Raw genomic sequence first — 21,047 nt, forward strand, 5'->3', positions numbered from 1 at the left:
AAGAGCACTGCAATGCAGAGCAATATACACAAAGCAAAGTCATACATGACCTTGACCTTGAAGCGAGTCATCCGGAACATGCGCTCTGCACATCGTCTCAGTGTGGTGAACATTTCTGCCAAGTTTCTTTGAAATCCTTCCAGCAGTTCAAGAGTTTACAGAGCGGACATGAAACAAACTGATATGACATTTATCCCCTAAGTGTGACCTTGACCTTGAAACGAGTCATCCAGAACATGCGCTCTGCATGTTGTCTTGGTGTGGTGGAGGATCGAGCTCGCGACCCCGCTATCCGTAGACCAACGCTCTTACCTACTGAGCTAAGTGGTCGGGCTACGTGACCTTAACCACTCAGCCAATGAGGCCCCACAACTGATAAAGATTATGATCATCTAAATCATGACAATCAAATAACCAATGTGAGTAAGAAAAACTTTATAAGAAGATGTTGTACTTTTCTCCCAAGTAATGAAAGTTTTACACAAAGATATTGCACATTGTTTCAGCTAAATTAACCCTTATTTTGGGTTTTATTAAAGTTGATTGCAAAATGTGGCCTCTATCGTGTTCACAAGCCAAAAATAGCAAGTTTTGGCCCTTCAAGGGGCCATAACTCTGGAATCCATGATGGAATCTGGCTAGTTTTCAAAACGAACCGAGATATTATGCCAAAACAAGTTGTGTGCAAATTTTAGTAAAGTTCAGATGGCAAAAGGTGGTCTCTATCGTGTTCACAAGCCAGAAATGGCAAATTTTGGCCCTTTAAGGGGCCATAACTCTGGAACCCATGACTGGATCTGGCCAGTGTCCGAAAGGAACCAAGATATTATGCCCATATAAGTTGTGTGCAAGTTTGATAAAAATCAAATACAAAATGTGGTCTCTATCGTGTTCACAAGGAAATTGTGGACGGACAGACAACAGACGAAGGGTGATCACAAAAGCTCACCTAAAAACTAGAACTTGTTAACAACCTGACAGTGTGTCAATTTTGTGTTTATACTTGTGCTTTTGTGTTTTACAGCGCACCAACACAGTATATGTTATATGGCGCCAAACAGGACTACAAATTTTGGTTCCACATCTCATTTACATCGAAATAAAAACATGAGGTATGGAATCAAAATTTGCATTCCTGCTGGAATCACAGAGTTACAGCAAAACCAAGTGTTAAGACCCTATTAGCCTCTTACGATCATGCAAGGGCCCAGACAGTCTGCATCACTCACCTGACCTAGTAAAATTTTACCTAAGATGTTCTATAATTTAACTTGGCCTAGATTTTGATATAGACAAATATTTTACCATGTTTTATGTAAATCCGGTTGATCATTAGCCAAGTTTTTCAACAATTTGATCTAATGGCCATAGTTTCAACCTCAGGTATACTCTATTTTGAACTTGAACTAGATTCCATATAGACAAACATTCTGACACATTTTTTTAATGATCAAGTTAAAAAACATTCTGACAAAGTAATATAAGAAGATCAAACAGAAAGTGTTGCCTCTTGAATGTTAACAAAGTTTTTCTGACCTAGTGACCTAGTTTTTCCCAAAATGATCCAATTACAGAATTGTCCTAGATTTTCCGATCAAGTCATAGAAAGATCTGGTAGAAAATGTAGACATCTGAGAGTTAGCAAAGTTGTTCTATGATTTGACGAAGAAACCTAGTTTTTGACCTAGATAATCTAGTTACAAACCTAACCTAGATTTCATGGAGACAAACATTCTGACAAAGATTTATGAAGATCAAGTAGAAAATGTGGCCTCTAGAGTGTTAAAGACCTGCTCCAGTCCTACCTTTTAACCTAAATTGTCACTGAAAAAGCATGAAAATCCTGACTATGAACAGTGACGCCTGTCAAAATAGAATCTATTTTGTATAAAATACCTGTGGTTTTGTGTGCTAAAGAGTGGCGCGTGGCCATTAACTGTTACCTATTGTAAACATGGGTTGCATACACACAATATAATTTGAATAGCCGTGGAGCAGGGCTTTAACAAAATTTTTCTATGATCTAACCTAGTTTACAGTCTCAGGTAATCCAGCTTTGAACATTACCTAGATTTTAAAAAGACAAACATTCTGAAAAATTTATGATGATCGAAGTGAAAATGTAGCCTCTAGAGCATTAACAAATTATTTCCATGATTTGACCTAATGACCTAGTTTCTACTTCATGTAACCCAATTTTGAACTTGACCTAAATTTCATAGACAAACACTCTGATAAAGCTTTCACAAGATCAAACAGAAAATGTGGCCTCTAGAGTGTTTACTAGGTTTTTTTTTTAAGAATTTAACTTAGTGATATAGTTTTTGACCTCTGGTATTACAGGTAACACTGTTTTACATTTGACCTAGATTCATAGAGACAAACATTCTGACAAAGAAGATCAAACAGAAAATGTGGCCTCCAGAGAGTTAATTAGGTTCCATATGATTTGACACAGTGACCTAGTTTTTGAACCAGAATAATACAGTTTCAAATATTACATAAATTTCACAGAAACGAACATTCTGACAAAGTTTCATAAACATGAGATAGAAAATGTAGTCTCTTAGATTGTTGACACGGTTTTCCAATTAACTTCACCTAGTGACCTAGTTTTTGATCCGAGATGGTCCAGTAACAATCTCATATGAGATTCTGTTGAGGGTAATATCTGAACAAGTTTCATTAGAATTGAGCTAAAATTGTGACATCTTGAGTTTTTACTGTAAAACTGTTGATAAAACATAGCACATGACAATGAAGGACAGACACAGTGTAATTACAATAGCTCATCTTAAGCACTTTTCTCTATTATTTACATAATAGATGTCTAGACATAAAGCTGACAGTGTAAAGTGAGAGTTTGAGGAGTAGTTGATTCGTGACTTGACTAGAATATGACCAGTACGATTTTGTTGTTTATCATTTTGTTAGACAAGCACGTAGAACAAACTTCTAAACAAATCTACATCTATAAATCACTGCTCTGCGAAAACCAAGGTTAGGGCTTTACGACAAGTATAAATTTAACTTGTACATCAGTATGCAGTCTGACTTAAATCTATACTTTTCGCTTATCAGGTACACACAAGTGCTGAATTTAATAAACAAACAGTATAAATGTTGGGGTAAACAAACAGTACAGATGCCCAATGATATGGATCCCTGATGCTAGCAAAGCCCTAAAGTTGGTTTACGCACAGTGGCAATCATCTACCCGTCACCGCTTCAGCAGACAACTACTGTAGCTTATGTAATATTACACTTCCACAAAAAAGTGACAAAATGTTAAATATCACTTCTAGTAAATGAATCCCAATTCATTTCAACCAAACACAGATAAATATTTCTATTTCATACATTTCAGTGTTCTCGACACGAATCCCCCACGGACTTGTGGTTTCCAAAAGTGCTTCCTATGGGGAGAAAATATCATCAGACAATGCTATATACAACATAGATGGAAGAAAATAAATTTGTCTGCAGAAGCTTAACAAAATTACAAAATTAAATTTTCACAAAAGGAAAACTTTCATTTTCCTTGCTAAAAAACAAGAGCTGTCCGTTGACAGCGCGCTCGACTATTCGACGAATTGATGGAAGTATGGGGTCAAAATATTACTAGAGCTTTTCCGACAAGAGGGTCATGATGACCCTGGATCGCTCACCTGAGTAATATGAGCTACATGTTTCAAATGTCAAACTGATGATAAAATATTAAGGAAGTCAGTAGGTCACATTCATGGTCAATGAAATTCAGTTTTACGATTTGTGTGCAAAACTGTGTATGTCATCAAAATTTCAAGGCTGTATCTTCAAAAACAAGAAAGTAGGTCAGTAGGTCAAGGTCACAGTCAAGTGACATCATATTACTTGGGGTCATCAGGTAATTATAATCAAACAGTCTTGGAAATAGGATCAGATGATTTTTTAATTATTTTTCCTATATAACTCACAAAATAACTAAGTGACCCCTGGGGCAGGGGTGTAAAATTCCACTCGCCCGCTCGCATTGGCGAGTTAAAGTCTTGGTAGGACGAGTGGATCTCGCTGTATACTCGACCGATCGGGCGAGTGGTTTTTACGTCGTAGCTTTAATGAAATTCAGAAATTACATCTTGAAAAACGTCAACAAACTTTGAGATAGTTCAGTTGCTACTTTGATTGACTGGAATTTACCCGCGAATCGTAAAGATATCAAAACGTCATGCCGGTAATTTTCAATTCCGAGAGCACGTGCGACCTATCGTAATATCAAATTTACATCTCCGTTACTTTTGTTTATCGACACGTACACACAAAAAAAACGCGCGTAGTGCATTCATTTTTTAACATTATCGCTTGAGTTTTTCAACATCGCTTGAGAAGTAATACAATTTGAATTCTACTAAGATTTTAATAAAATATCGACGGAAATGTAAGCAAATTTGTATGAAAACGGTCGAATTTTCATATAATCATTTGTTAAATTTCAAACAGCGCGATCTTAATTACTGATTTCTTTCTAAGAGAAAATAAGTGATACATACTATGGGCATAAAGTTAGGACTTTTGGCCAGAAAGAACAAAAAACAGAATTAAAAAATCTTAAATAATGAAAAAGCGGCAGTAATTTAAATACATTGAGTCAAACGATTTCTTTTGGTAAAAAGGTTTCTGTTAGTGCGGCGGAATACGTTACGTGACCTCGTGGACGTAAAGTTTGCGTAAACAGAAACGTGGTTTTAAAATAAAACAAAATGATGTTGTTGCAGTTTTTAATAAGTTTTAAATGAATCTTTGTACATGTATTTTTTTTTAAATATTCTTCTTAAACGATAATGTAAATTCTTTGAGGGCAAATAAGTCACAAGACGCGAAAACTGTAATATGACGTAATGCCATGACAATCTCGTGCAACAATACCGCTTTGATCTCCGCTTCAGAGGTTATGATACCGACACACTTCTTTTAGCTCTTTGAGAGGATGTTAATTGATGATGAAAACAGGCCAATTACTTAGTTTATCAACAGAATAATTACCGATGATCGTCAACATTTTTTTTTCGCTTTCAAGACGGGTAGGTGGATGATGATTATTGTGTCCATATTTTTAGGGCACTTTTCAAAATAATCATTTTTCGGGAAATAAGTTTTGAGAAAATGAAAATAACTGATGTTTAATACTTTCCTGACAAATTTGGGAAACTACGTAGGGGTTAAAAATAAAAAATTAAAAAGAAACAAAAATGAATACCGTAGATACCCATGTATAATGCGCACCCGTGTATAATGCGCACCCCCGATCTTAGTCCAAAATCCTGGGAAAAAAAAAAAAAAAAAAAAAAAAAAAAAATTTTTGGTCAATTTTGAGGTGGATGGAAAACGAAAGTAGAGTTTACATCGACACCGGTAATAAATTTTATCTCCGCGGCGGAGAGCAGCATCGGTCTCACGGTACTATCGATTTTTGTTTTCTCGAAAATAAAACCAGTAAATTATTGTTATATTTGTTGTTTTACCTTTTTTAATTCACTATTTTGAATAAATAAATAGCAGCTGATTCAATATTTCGGAATGGTATCTTTCAAAATGACATGAGCTTCTCAATTTAAACTGATAACAAAAGGTGTGATAGTCTTTTTGTCACGATCATAAAGCCAGTAATTACCGGCAATTAACGTGTCACCTCGTGTCAATTATGTTGTTCACAGTTTGATCTCGGTTAAAGATAATTCTCGATCTTTAATAAGTAACATAATTTTTGTGATTTATAAACATTTCTTTCGTCAAAATACTTTTAAATTTATATGAAATTAATTTTTTTGAAAGAAAAATAAACAATTCGATCTTTTACGGAACGTAATGGCAATCTTAGATTTTAGCGGAGACAGTAAGCGCGGGGAGTAGTTTCCCTTTACCAAAATGGCGAACATCGGTAACAAACTTGTTTTGAAGTTGGAAAATTGTCTATACCTGTGTATTATGCGCACCCACGATTCGGGGGTGGTCCCGGGAGTCAAAAAACTGCGCATTATACATGGGTATCTACGGTAATCAAAAAGGAAACGTAGTGTACGAGCTATGTGTTATGTCTGGAATTTGCTTGTTGTGTTGTACATACTAATACTCCTTCCATAAAACATGACAGTATTAAAAATGTTAATTATTAGGGCGAGTGACTGTCCACTAAGGGCGAGTAGATTTTACTAGCTACTAGCCCTGCAGGGCGAGTGGTGTGAAAAAGAATTTTACACCCCTGCCCCTGGGGCATCAATTTGAACAATTTTGGTAGAGGACTACTAGACAATGCATCATACCAAATATCCAAATATCAAAAGCCTAGGTCATATGGTTTCAGACAAGAAGATTTTTAAAACTTTTTCCTATATAAGTCTATATAAAACTTGGGACCCCCAGGGCAGGGCCTCTTTTCACCCAAGGGGTACAATTTGAACAATTTTGGTTGAGGTCCATAAGACAATGCTACATACCAAATATCAAAGGTCTAAGTGTTTTGGTTTCAGACAAGAAGATTTTTAAACTTTTTTTCCTATATAAGTCTATATAAAACTTGGGACCCCTGGGGTGGGGCCACATTTGACCCTTGGGGGATAATTTGAACAATCTTGGTAGAGGACCACTAAATGATGCTACAAACCAAATATCAAACCCTAGGCCATGTGGTTTTGTACAAGAAGATTTTCAAAGTTTTCCCTATATAAGTCTATATAAACCATGTGACCCCCGGGGCGGGGCCATATTTGACCCTAGGGGGATAATTTGAACAATCTTGGTAGAGGACCACTAGATGATGCTACACACCAGATATCAAAGCCCTAGGCCCTGTGGTTTTGGACAAGAAGATTTTTAAAGTTTTTCCTTTCGGTTGCCATGGCAACCAGAGTTCTACATGGAAATCAATTCTTTGAACAACTTTGAAAGGGGGCCACCCAAGGATCATTCCTGTGAAGTTTGGTGTAATTCTGCCCAGTGGTTTTCTAGAAGAAGATTTTTTTAGAAATTGTTGACGGACTATGCACTACGCACGACTGACGACGGACGACGGACATCAAGCGGTCACAGATGGAAATCATGACAATAAACAAGTGTTCAAAGTTTCAAAGCTACATGTCAAATAGTTTTGACAAAACATTGACTTGTACAAAAACTGAAACAATTTCCAAGTCTAAAAAGGGCCATAATTCAGCCAAAATAGTTGACAGAGTTTTGCACTCTTACCTACAGATGGAAATCATGATGATAAGCAAGTGTTCAAAGTTTCAAAGCCACATGTCAAATAGTTTTGACATTGACTTGTACGAAAACTGAACCAATTTCCAAGTCAAAAAAGGGCAATAATTCAGCCAAAATACTTGACAGAGTTACGTACTCTTGCCTACAGATGGAAATCATGATGATACACAAGTGTTTAAAGTTTCAAAGCCACATGTCAAATAGTTTTGACTGAACAAGGACTTGTAACAAAAAGGGCCATAATTCAGCATATTCAGAGTTATATACTATATAATAAACAAGTGATAAAAATTTCAAAGTCATATCTCTGATGATAAAATATTAAGGAAGTCAGTAGGTCACATTCATGGTCAATGAAATTCAGTTTTACGATTTGTGTGCAAAACTGTGTATGTCATCAAAATTTCAAGGCTGTATCTTCAAAAACAAGAAAGTAGGTCAGCAGGTCAAGGTCACAATCAAGTGACATCATATTACTTGGGGTCATCAAGTAATTATAATTAAATAGTCTTGGAAATAGGATCAGATGATTTTTTAAGTATTTTTCCTATATAACTCACATAATAACTAAGTGACCCCAGGGCGGGTCCTCTTTTAACCCCAGGGGCATAATTTGAACAATTTTGGTAGAGGACTACTAGACAATGCATCATACCAAATATCAAAAGCCTAGGTCGTATGGTTTCTGACAAGAAGATTTTTAAAGCTTTTTCCTATATAAGTAAATATAAAACTTGGGACCCCTGGGGCAGGGCCTCTTTTCACCCCAGGGGTACAATTTGAACAATTTTGCTTGAGGACCATAAGACAATGCTACAAACCAAATATCAAAGGTCTTAGAGTTGTGGTTTCAGACAAGAAGATCTTTAAACTTTTTTCCCTATATAGATCTATGTAAAACTTGCGACCCCCGGGGCAGGGCCATATTTGACCCTAGGGGGATAATTTGAACAATCTTGGTAGAGGACCACTAGATGATGCTACATACCAAATATCAAAGTCCTAGGCCATGTGCATGATGTGGTTTTGAACAAGAAGATTTTCAAAGTTTTCCCTATATAACTCTATATAAACCATGTGACCCCCAGGGTGGGGCCATATTTGACCCTAGGGGGATAATATTATCAATCTTGGCAGAGGACCACTAGATGATGCTACATACTAAATATCAAAGCCCTAGGCCATGTGGTTTTGTACAAGAAGATTTTCAAAGTTTCCCCTATATAAGTCTATATAAACCATGTGACCCCTGGGGCGGGACCATATTTGACCCTAGGGGGATAATTTGAGCAATTTTGGAAGAGGACCACTAGATGATGCTACACACCAGATATCAAAGCCCTAGGCCATGTGGTTTTGGACAAGAAGATTTTTTTAAGTTTTTCCTTTCGGTTGCCATGGCAACCAGAGTTCTGCATGGAATTCAATTCTGTGAACAATTTTGAAAGGGGGCCACCCAAGGATCATTCCTGTGAAGTTTGGTGTAATTCTGCCCAGTGGTTTTCAAGAAGAAGATTTTTTTAGGAAATGTTGACGGACGGACGACACACGATGGACATTGAGCGGTCACAATAGCTCACCAAGAGCCTTTAGCTCAGGTGAGCTAAAAAAGGGCCATAATTTTGTAAAATATTGAGTTATGGAACCTGTGCATTGAACGTCAGACTAGCACAGTGAACAAGTGTGTGAAGTTTCAATCCATTCCCATTAGGAGATACACTCGAAACCCTTTATAATGCTATTTGATATACCGCGGTATTTGGTATAAAGCGGTACGCTCTTGGCTCCCGAAATTTCGGAAAACCCCCCCCCCCCAAAAAACGAGCCTGCGGATGTTATTTAATAACCAGCATTAAAACTGCATGTACCTGTATACTTTAACACCTTTGCCATGACAACTATGACAGCATTAAAACTGCATGTACCTGTATACTTTAACACCTTTGCCATGACAACTATGACAAAAAATCAACAATCGTCTGCTAGCTTACTTTTTGCGTAATGCCTTTTGTTAAATTTTTGAATACATGTAGACATGTGACAATTAGGCAATCAGTACCAGTGTCAAAATTAGATTGTTTGCCATAAACCAGAAGCGTGTAACATTGTCAGAGTCAACTATCAAACCCTTAAAGTTTATGCACCAATTAAGCAGACGACATGAAAATTGAGTGAATAAAAAATCAAAACAACCCATGCCCATTTTTGTAATAAAATGCAGCGTTGTTTTGTAATCATCCCATTCTCACGTTTTATTATCGTAATCTATTTAATTTACGCATTTTCTATCATATTTTATATATCCATTTATCCTACATTATTCCTATTTTTAAACTGTCCGCGTTAATTTTCTTCTTTTTATTTCTCATCAGTTTAAAAAACCCTATCAGCTACCTGTTTTATTGCATTGCAACTGCATTGTAAATTTCACGACCGCGCGCTAATCTCACATACGTTATATTTTACTTCCGGGATACACAATCCTAAATATTCTTTTAGAATTACGACTAAATGGGAAAGTGACACAGCGTTATTTTTTAAATTATTTTCCAGTAGCATAAAGGTAATAAATGTCCCATTTTTACACTTAGAATTTTCTTATATAACATAAAGCAGCATTCAAAATATTCAATGCATTACGGTGGTGGGGTATTGCATATACTGTATATAACAGCAACCCCGTGTTAAAAAATTTAACCATGCTAGATGTCCGCGGGTCCTTCGAACCTGATGAACCCCAACGACATGTTAATAAAGGGGTCCAGTGTACTGAGATACCACTTTATATACAAAAACTTAACCAAAAATTGCTAAATTGAAAAAGTGGCATAATTTCATCAAAATGCAGAGTTATGGAATCTGTGCACTCCATGTCCAGTCATCACAGTGTATAAGTGTCTTAAGTTTCAATCCATTCCAAGTGGGTACTGAGATACCAGCTTACATATAAAAACTTAACCAAAAATTGCTAAGCTCTGAAATACAGCATAAAAAAAAAGCAAAATTTATGATACCTGTGCAGTGTAAACAGTTTTCACAGGAAGAAATGTGTGGAATTTTCAATCCATGAGATTCCAAGCTTATATACCAACTTAACCAATCTGAGACCGTAGACAATGACAAAGGACACAGACGCTGAATGTATTTGGTGAGTCCAATAGCTTCAACCTATTCTTTTGAATAGTCAAATGCTACTAAAAACTTAATCCTTTCAAAGGTAATGTGAAATCATTTCATATTGTTTGGAAGACAAATGTTCAAAAGATTTAAATCCATTGAACAACAAGGGTCTCCATCTTCCATCTTGTTCAGTGAAAATCCACAAATTCCTTTCCCATGAAAAAGCTGTCTTGGGCAAATCAACTAAGTTTTATAATCATAAAATTAAATGATTTTACAGTATTCAGTTATAAACTTGTTCCTGATAAACCTAGTCTGAAGCAATTCCTTTTAAACTTCTTCAGGTATGCCAGTGTAAAGTATTGTAAATCATGTACATTCAAAGGAATTACTTTGCGAGATCAGAACTGTCAAAATAAAAAATGCTACTAAACTTCAAACCAAATGCAAGTTTATCATGTTGTTGTTTACTCACTGTACCTTAACAAGTTTGTCAGCCACACAGGTTATAAAATACTCTCTTCAAACATCATTTCTGTGAAAAAAAGGTTATGTCCTCTGCAAAATTGTGCTACAAAATATTTGTGGAAGCAGAGGTCATTTTATTGAAAGGGGAGACAACTTTGGAAGTGGTTGCCATAGCATACAATACCTGCATCTGGTGGCTTATAGCCTCTCTGTCAGCCAAGATCTCACTTAGGTTCTTTGTTCCAAGGACATTGCGCAGTGTTGTGGCAGCCAGTAACCGTGTCGAGCGATTGGCATCTTCAACATTTGTGATGGAAGTTGTTGCATTATGTACCCTATAGTACACTACAGCATCCACCGCAACTGTCACAGAATCCTTCGTCAGTACCTGTTCAACACAAAAAACTACAATTCATTCTCATAAACAAGAGGGCCATGAAGGCCCTGTACTGCTCACCTGACCTATTGACCTAAAGATCATCAAGATAGTTTCATTATGATATGGTCATAAATGTAGCCTCTAAAGTGTTAACTAACTTTTCCTTTGATTTGACCTGGTGACCTAGTTTTTAATCCCATATGATTCAGATTCGAACTTGACCTAAAGATCACCAAGATTGACATTCTGACTAAGTTTCATGAAGATACAGTTATAAATGTGGCCTCTAGAGTGTTAACAAGCTTTTCCTTTGATTTTGTCCCGTGACCTGGTTTTGACGCCCACATGACCCAGATATCGAGAACTTGACCTAAAGATCATCAAGATTACATTTCTCTTGACCAAGTTTCATGACGATACAATCCATAAGTGGCCTTAGATGTTAACATGCTTTTCCTTTGATTTGACCCAGTGACCAGTTTTTTAACCCCACCTGACCAGATTTGGAAACATTGACCTATAGACATCATCAAGATTAGCATTCTGACCAGTTTCATTAAGATATGGTCATAAATGTGGCCTCTAGAGTGTTAACTACTTTTTCTTTGATTTGAAACGCTGGTGACCTAGTTTTTTGAACCCTACAATGGACCCAGATTTCAAACTTGACTTGGATCAACATGAGAATCATTCCGACGCAAGTTTCATGAAGAAAACAGTCATAAATGTGGCCTCTATAGAGTTAACAATCTTTTCATTACTTGACCTGGTGACCTACGTTTTTGACCCCAGATACCCAATATCAACTCACCAAGAATTTATTGAGGTTAACATTCTGACCCAGTTTCATTAAGATTGGGCCAAAATTGTGACCTCTAGAGTGTTAACAAGCTTTTCCTTTGATCTGATCTGGTGACCTAGTTTTTGACCCCAGATGACCCAATATCGAAATTGTCCAAGATTTTTATGAGGGTAACATTCTGACCAAGTTTCATTAAGATTAGACCAAAATTGTGACCTCTAGAGTGTTAACAGTTAAATTGTTGATGACTGAAGATGAACGACAGACACAGGGTGATCACAAAAGCTCACCTTGAGCACTTCGTGCTCAGGTGAGCTAAAAATGTAAACTTCAGCACAGAAAGAAAGAACTGAAGAACAAAATGTTTGTCTGTTTTGATTTGTAGACTTAACGAAGCCAGTAAAGCAAACTAGCATTCCTCAGTAACCTGTTCTCTGCATGATGCCATTACAATCAGGTCATATACCATTAAAGAATCTATGATCACTGGTTTGGTTAACTATTAACCAACTTCTACAGAGTTTTATATACTTTTTGTTAACAGAAACCTTAAACATCCATAACTTTCCATTACGGACATTTAAATTTCAGGATTGTGACTTCATTTTTGATATCATTTCAATGGGTATTATCTTGGTAAATATTTCTCTATGGTTGATATTTTCAATTTTACTCAAGTCAACGGATAAACATGTACACTTTATATGCACTTGTTCACTGTTTCTTAAGTGACATAGTATATCCCCTGAAATACTTGCTCATAGTTCTCAGCTATAAACATATGCAAAATTGTCAGTGACAATTCAATTCTGGTATTGACAAAAATAATTTCCATTTAGTTGATGAAACAAGGCAAATTAACTGTTGGCATATCAAGCTGATCTACAATCATGGTTGGCATATCAAGTTATCTACAAACATGGTTAGCATATCAAGTTGATCTACAAACATGGTTGGCATATCAAGTTATCTACAAACATGGTTTGCATATCAAGTTGATCTACAAACATGGTTGGCATATCAAGTTGATCTACAAACAAGGCTGGCATATCAAGTTATCTACAAACATGGTTGGCATATCAAGTTGATCTACAAACATGGCTGGCATATCAAGTTGTCTACAAACATGGTTGGCATATCAAGATGATCTACAAACATGGTTGGCATATCAAGTTGATCTACAAACACGTTATGATATACTATCATATTTTGAAAAATCCAGTAATTCGATATTGATTAAAAACTCTACTTTACTTTTTATTTTAACAATTTTTAGATTATGCTGAATATATTAGAATGTTTCTTTTCTAGCTGTTAACTAGTAACCCTGCAGCTGTTTAATACAAATTATTCAGAACCTGATTTCAGTGTAAACTTCAGTTTTACTTAAAAGGCTTCAACAACATTGTGATAGTTGGATCAATTCAGATTGTAAAAGCAGGTTTCCATTTAACAAGATCAACAAAAAAAAAATTCTTTTCCGATTAAAAAACAAATCCTTAAAATGATGCAAAAAGCTGAAGCAGAAGCTGTGTTTTTTTATTCAACTAGCTTTTCGTATTGCAGTTTATATGAAAGATGCAAAAGTTGCAATTTTGTTGGCAGGTCTGCCTTTTCTCATGGTTATTTTCCACCAATGGTGTCACATAACCAAATTAGGCATTGGATAAATGAAATGTCATATTCCAGATACGTGCAGACGTTAGTACTGAGTAGTTAAAGCTTCTTAAAGTAACCATTTGAAAATAGTCGTTTTGACATATCTTACCTCCTTGGGGGAACATCAAAAGAGCCGTCCTCCAGATCCACCTTTTGTATGGAATCAATGCCAGGAACTATGAAAAACAAATCTGAAAATATATTAACAGTGATTTATAAAACAAACTTGGGTAGTCCGTCACATCTACATGGTAACTTCTAAATGTTAATGTTGGAGAAAGGCAACAGATGGCCCTCTGAATATTATTTTAGGAATGGGCGGGCCCCTTGGCAGAATCACAGACCTTCAGCAAGCCAGACCGATACAGCTTTTTCAAAGAGTATTATGTACAGTCTTACTGAAACATGATGATAAAGATTATGCTGAACTCATCTGAGCAACAATAAATGACCTCTAGAGGCATTACATTGCTATTTGACATCATAATGTGCTCTCATCACTTTGCATGTCACTGTTGTTTAAGGACGTATGCTAGAATTTGGTGCGATAAATTTTTCGCCAATAACAGAATTTCTTAAACTTTGGATATTGAAGGACAATCATCTAAAGAAACCAAAGAAATGCAATAAAAATCGTAAGGTCACCGATTCGAAAAAGAGTTATCTGCCCCTTGAAAACGGCATTTCCCTCCCCCCAAAATGAACGTTTTTTAAGGGCAGATAACTCTTTTTCGAGCAAGACAATCTGGTTGTTTAAGATAGGTAGCTGTATCAGAGATGTAGAAATTTGAACAAAACATCAATTTGGGAAGTCAAATAAGGCTGCCACTAAGGCATGTTCAACCGTATTAATAAAACATCAAAATCCCTCTATGCATGAAAAAGAAATGCTCAGGACAAAGTCATCCTTGTATGTGACCTTTGGACTTTAAGTGTGACCTTGACCTTAGACCTAGGGACCTGGTTTTTGCGCATGACACATTGTCTATCCATGCTTATTATTTGTGTCATATTATTTTGAAATCAGAACATGCATGTCAAAGTTATGGACCGGACACAAACATCACCCTTTCAGTTATTGATCAGAAATGAAGTGGGATGCACGGACACGGCAAAAACAATATGTCTCCCCCAGTTTTTTTGTTTTTTTTTGGGGGGGGGGGGGGGGGGGGGGGGGGGGGGGGGAGACATAGATTAAAGTTGGAGCCTGAAAGTTTGAGACTGATATAGATCTGAAGTTTCTGAATGGTCCATTCTGACCATGTACACAGAAAACCTTTTGTTAGTCCAATCCAGTTGCCAAAATATTTTCATCTGTTTACCAATATTTAGTGTTGACAAATCCATGTCACGACCAAACTGACTAATCAACTGACCAAAATGACCATTTAAGTGACCAAAATGACCATCTGAGTAGCCAAAAAGACCATCTGAGTAACCAAAAAGACCACATCATTTGAGTGACCAAACAGATCTATCATTAGACCAAAAATAGACTTAAAACTTACCTATCGATTGGCCAAAAAGACTATATGAGTGACAAAACTGCCCTATCAATTGACCAAATAGACCCAGAGTTACCAACAGAACCATGGCATGAACAAATATCAACATATTATTTGTTTAAACTCAGGACTGGCATCAAAATCTTGCAGTGTTAAAACTGGCAGTGTCTCAGACACAAAACACTTAGCATCTCAGATATAGCTAAAAGCCGAAGTCATTTTAAATGTAAATCATACTGCAAAAAAGGGAAAGTGCATCACAGCCAAGACTGCATCAATAAACAATATAACAAGTAAATTACAAGCAGGCTAGACAATTACAATATATTCTCTCCAATCTACTGAATAGTTAAGAGAACAAATCATTTACATTGGCAATAGTTTATTTTCTACTATATTCAAACAAAAACAAAAACCTAGATTGCATAATAGCCATTCCCATCAATACATGATATAATAAATTGCAAAATAACTAAATTCTCCAGTTTTTGGGGGAACTTGTTGCTGGGCACATTAAGAGGTGAAAATTGCGCAGTAACGTCTAAAATAAGGCAAAAGTTCTATCATAATGAAAACGACCAGGGATTTTTTCCCTTCATAAACTCACTCCCAGTAAATGGAATCTGTCCCGAGCTGAAAAAATATGCTTTTTTCCCCTAACAAAGGCAAAAATTTCCTAAATTCAGTTAACAAAATAAGCATAATAGAAGGTTGCATCAGAAAACTGTAATATTAAGATTATCTTTTAAGAGAAACACATTCAAACATGGCTGAATATGACACTACCATGTGAAAAAGCCAATGATGAAATTTACCTTCAATACCATTTGTAAACATCAGTGGATGTAGACAAATAGTTTGCGACTAGAAATATTAGGATTAAAAGTGATGTAACTAGAAGATGCTTTTGTAGAAAAGCGCCTGTCTCCCTGTCACAAATTGACATAAGGGCCTTATATTATCTGTAGTGTAAATGCAAGTATTGCATCATCTTTTTGTAAATTTTTGAGTTATCGAGGTAAATGTCAGATTTCACGCAATAAAATACCTCTCATTTTTTCTGATTTCATACTTAAATTTCCATGTAAATTTTATTAAATCGGTTTCAGTAATATGAAAGGTTGATATTTTTAAACTTCCAGTAATTTATGTTTTTATCCCCAAAACCACTATAATGGTCTCTCAAATGTCAATTTCAATCCCGCGCCAAAGTAGTCAGAATCCCGATATATCGTGAATCCCGTGAAAATGACAATAGTCAAAGCAACACGATTATCCGTGAATCCCATGAAATTTAGTATGTTGGCGGGACATACCCTTCAAATAGAACGGACAAGATATGCCTAACGCACACCACCTTCCGACTTATAGACGAATCTATGTCATGATTAATTTTTCTGCTAGAAATTTATGCTCTACATCAAGGTAAGAAATTTATTTGTATAGAATTTTTGTATGATTTTTGCATTAAAAAACGATTTTTTATTTGGTAAAATTTTGTGCATTCTACAAATTCTGTAACAATTTACATTTCGGCATGTATTTTAGCTAGTTTTGGTATGTCAGATAATTTATTAAATTTTTCATACTTTTGTAAATTATTTCGAAAGAGGAATCTAAAATGTTTAGTTTAATAAGATGTAAAATTTGTACTGAAATTTGTAACATGATATTTATAAAGTACTTTGATTAAAAAACATATGTCAAACATTATCGTTGTTATGGAACGCCGATATTGTATTGCACTGTAATGTATTAATCTATATGGCAAGTCTATACCATGTATGTAATATATTATTGTAATTTGTAATTGTGTGCCATCTAATGCATATACAAACAATGTCAGTTTTTAGTGTATGGCATTAGATATTAATAATGGATTGCCAACCATGATAAACGTTTGATTTATCATTGAATTTTGTTAATTGTAGTTGTAAATAATAGCTGCAGTTTTATCAAGTCCGTATCTAAATGTGTCATCATAAACTTTTCATATCTTCTTTCATACTTTTAACATAGTCTTTTAAGTAAGTAATCTATATTTTGTAATAATGGAAGTAATTATGACGTATTTTTAACACGTGACGTATGAACTTAGTAGCACATGACCTTTTGTATAAGTGCACGTATATATTTATGGGAGCCTATGGAGGGATGGTGTACCCAAAGGAACAGTTTTATGCCCTGACTTATTTGTTTCGCTATGGTGCTTACCATATGTTATATATTTTTAGCTTCTTTTATGGCCGAGTCGCGCTTACAGTAACGATTTTTCCTGGTGATGTCAATAACCCCCCGGGAAATACAATGCCCGAGGTTCACTTGTCCTTCACTCGCCTGGAGTGATTTTCCCAGCCAGAGACTTTCGTCCCATAGTTGTGCCCGTAAACCGCAAAGACGATGATTTTTTGTTATCCTCTGAAGTCCAGCTCAGGGATACAATCACCTAACCACCATAGGGAGCCAAAAACGGAATCAACGTATTCCACGGCTTAAAGGGATTTGTTTTAAAGATACGTCATATATTGTTTCTGGTATGTAAAGTTCGCAATTAAATTAAAGAACTGTGTCAACGTCCATTAGAATGGAACTTAAATAAGAACTTTGTATCTGGTGATACTGAACTGAACTATGATTTTTTTTCTTTCTTAATAATTCATTTTTTTTTTTTTCATATCATATATTCATTGTTATAATCATCTTAATGTAAATAAAATTTGTAAATAATTGTTAAAGGGTGTTGATTTGTTCTGATGGTTACTGTCGCCGGTACGGCCTTTCCTGTCACACTCCCCCACTGCATAGTCGTATAGGCAAGACATCAATAGAGGACAGGAGCAAAAGTCAAAGAGACACTGATGGTTGGCTGCAATAAGGATCATCTACTTGGCATGACAAATCAAACGACTAAGTTTCAACATTCTGGGCCTACCAGTAGTGGTTCTCAAGTAATGAAATGGAAACGGGTTTCCATGTTCAGGCCCCTGTGACCTTGACCTTTGATTGAGTAACCCCAAAATCAGTAGGGGTCAACTACTCTGCATGTCAAATCATCCTATTAAGTTTCAACATTCTGGGTCAAGTGGTTCCCAAGTTATTGATTGAAAAAGAGTTTTCTACATTCAGCTCCCTGTGACCTTGACCTTTGATGGAATCACCCAAACAAGAGGGCCATGATGGCCCTATAATCGCTCACTATGTTTTATCATTGCTCTTGGAGGACAAGAAGGTCCTCAGAAAAAATATCTAAGTCCAAAGGACAAGGAATCAACAAAGGAAAGAAATTAGCCAAAAAGAAAAAAAAATCTAACAAGGTACAGATATTCAAAATACACCTAAAAATAAGAGGTACCATCCATGTTGTACCACAGAAAAGTGTCTCGGTTTTCCCTAACGGCCAATAATAAAAAAAGGTTACTAAATAAGCTATTTATATTAACGTAAAAGGGAAGTAATTAAAAAAGAAAATTATTGTAAGTGAACAAAAAGAATAATCTTCTTCTGCAAATAAATCTGTTTTTGACATAAATGAAATTTCCAGATTCAGTATCTACATTAGTTAAGGAGATATAACCCATTTTACTTTAAATAAAGGGAGGTAATCTGACATAAAATCAGTCCATAGTTATCTACCCCTGACTGACTCAGTCCAACTAATGATAAAATGAATTTCAAATAAGTATAAGTACTTACCTGATATAAATCCCATTTTGACTACAATCTGGGGAGGTAACAGATATAAAATAACTCTGGAACCTACGATGATCTGATTTACATGGAATCCAAAATTTATTGTTGTTGATGATATTTTGGAAAGTTTGTATCAAATAAAACCATAAATGAAGTCTCTATATGGCCTGCAAAAGTCAAAATAGCCAAATTTGGACCTAAAGGGGGCCATAACTCTGGAACCCATGATGGAATCTTGCCAGTTTCAAGAAATGAAACCAGATCTGTGGTGATACAAGTTTGTTTCAAGTTTGGTTAAAATCAAATCATAAATGAAGTTGCTATTGTGCCGACAAGGTCAAAATAGCTTATTTTGGCCCTTTCAGGGGGCCATAACTCGGAACCCATTAAGGGATCTGGCCAGTTCAACAAAGGTACCAAGAGCTTATGGCAACACAAGTTTTGTGCAAGTTAAAATGAAGCTGCTATTGTGCAGACAAGGTCACAATAGCTTATTCTGGGCCCTTTCAGGGGCCATAACCTGGAAACCCATAAAGGATCTAGCCAGTTCATGAAGGAACCAAGATCTAATAGTGATTCAAGTGTTTGGCCAAGTTTGAGGTTAAAAATCAAATCATAAATGAAGCGCGATTGTGCAGACAAGGTCAAAATAGACTAATTCTGGCCCTTGTTCCAGGGGCCATAAACTCTGGAAACCCATAAAGGAACTCGCCAGTTCAAGAAAGGAACCAAGATCTTATAGTGATACAAGTTGTGGTGCAAGTTTGTAAAAAATCAAAGCAAAAAATAAAGCAGCATTGTGTCATAACAAGGTCCAAAATAGCTGATTTTGCCCTTTTCAGGGGCCATAACTTTGGAACCCATAACGGGAACTGCGCCAGTTCAAGAAAGGAACCGAGATCTTTAAGGTGATACAAGTTGTGTGCAAGTTTGGTTAAAATAAAATCATAAAACAAAACCATATCGTGCAGAGAAACGAATTGTTGACAGCACGAACGACGGATGACGGACGAAGGGTGATCACAAAAGCTCACCTTGTCACAATGTGACAGTAGCTAAAAAACAATAGGGTCATCTCCCTGGCGAAATGGAATTCATGAAACCATGAATTTTTCATCACCATTATGAATTATTCATGAACTGTTCTGGATTACTTCTTAATCTAACTTCATGAAACCATGAATTTTTCATCACCATTATGAATTATTCATGAACTGTTCTGGATTACTTCTTAATCCTAACTTAATGAAGTTTTTATGCATGAAGTGTCGTTTTGATCTACTTCATTAAAGAATCAAGCATTACTGACAGATTCATAAAATCCTGTGAAATTTTCATGAACTATTTTAAGAATTAATCAGATTTTTTCATGAATGTCAATATATCTATCTAAGAATTCAAGAAAAATTTCTTGAAAAAGAATGAGAACATACTTATGAGCAGTTTAAGATTTAAATTCTTAAAACATTCTTTATGTGTTCTTGAGAAAAAAGTCATGAATACTTCTAATGAGTATATCTATGATTCATTAAAGGTACAAAATTCAAAACCTTTTCCTTAGTTTCAGTACCAGTTCTTGAACCAATTGGTGAGTTTCTGAACTTGTCCATATATTATACATAAAACTTAGGTTTACCTCTTACAATAAATTAATAAGTTCATGAACTAAAATCCATGTCACATGAATCAGCAATATGCTTGTGAAATTTTTTGCACAGTGATTCAGCAATTTTTGAAGAAGTTTGTGCAGCAAATGAGAAGGAAATATTTATCAACCTACAGTTTAGGAATGTTAAAAGGAACAATAGTATACTGAAAATCAAATAAGTAATTATGGTGTTGTTATAAATCGTTCATTTTTAAAAAAAAATCCTTCTAAAATGTCACAAGTTTAACACGACCCTGAAGCAAAGCTAGTATCTAATTTCAAACTTGAATTAATGTAAATTATACATTTTTAACTTAATGTTTTGTATTTTATACAGCAATTGTTTACTTCTTATTATGCCTCCCAAATCCCACTCCAGTTTAGTCTGTTTGACTCAACCATTCATTTGTTGAGGGTGGAAAATGACTCAGCAGAGACTAAAACAATCTCTAGCCACTAACTGAACAACACTTTGACCTACAGGATTTTTTTCTTGTATCAAAGCTTAACCTTAATTGTTCAAATAATCCTATTACATGC

At 35.6% G+C, this 21,047-nt stretch overlaps 1 protein-coding gene across 1 annotated transcript in view; it reads right to left on the reverse strand.

The window, feature by feature from the left end:
* The window catches only part of LOC123554212 (band 7 protein AGAP004871-like), a 128,051-nt gene that overhangs the window by 15,914 nt on the left and 91,090 nt on the right, over nt 1–21,047 (reverse strand). Inside the window, exons 5-7 of the mRNA XM_053524234.1 lie at nt 13,774–13,855; nt 13,069–13,123; nt 11,009–11,212 (exon numbers count right to left, since the gene is read on the reverse strand). Coding sequence (XP_053380209.1) covers nt 11,009–11,212; nt 13,069–13,123; nt 13,774–13,855 — 341 coding nt within the window. The remainder of the gene's footprint in view (nt 1–11,008; nt 11,213–13,068; nt 13,124–13,773; nt 13,856–21,047) is intronic.

The sequence above is a fragment of the Mercenaria mercenaria genome, chromosome 15 (genome assembly GCF_021730395.1).
Source record: "Mercenaria mercenaria strain notata chromosome 15, MADL_Memer_1, whole genome shotgun sequence".
NCBI lineage: Eukaryota > Metazoa > Mollusca > Bivalvia > Venerida > Veneridae > Mercenaria > Mercenaria mercenaria.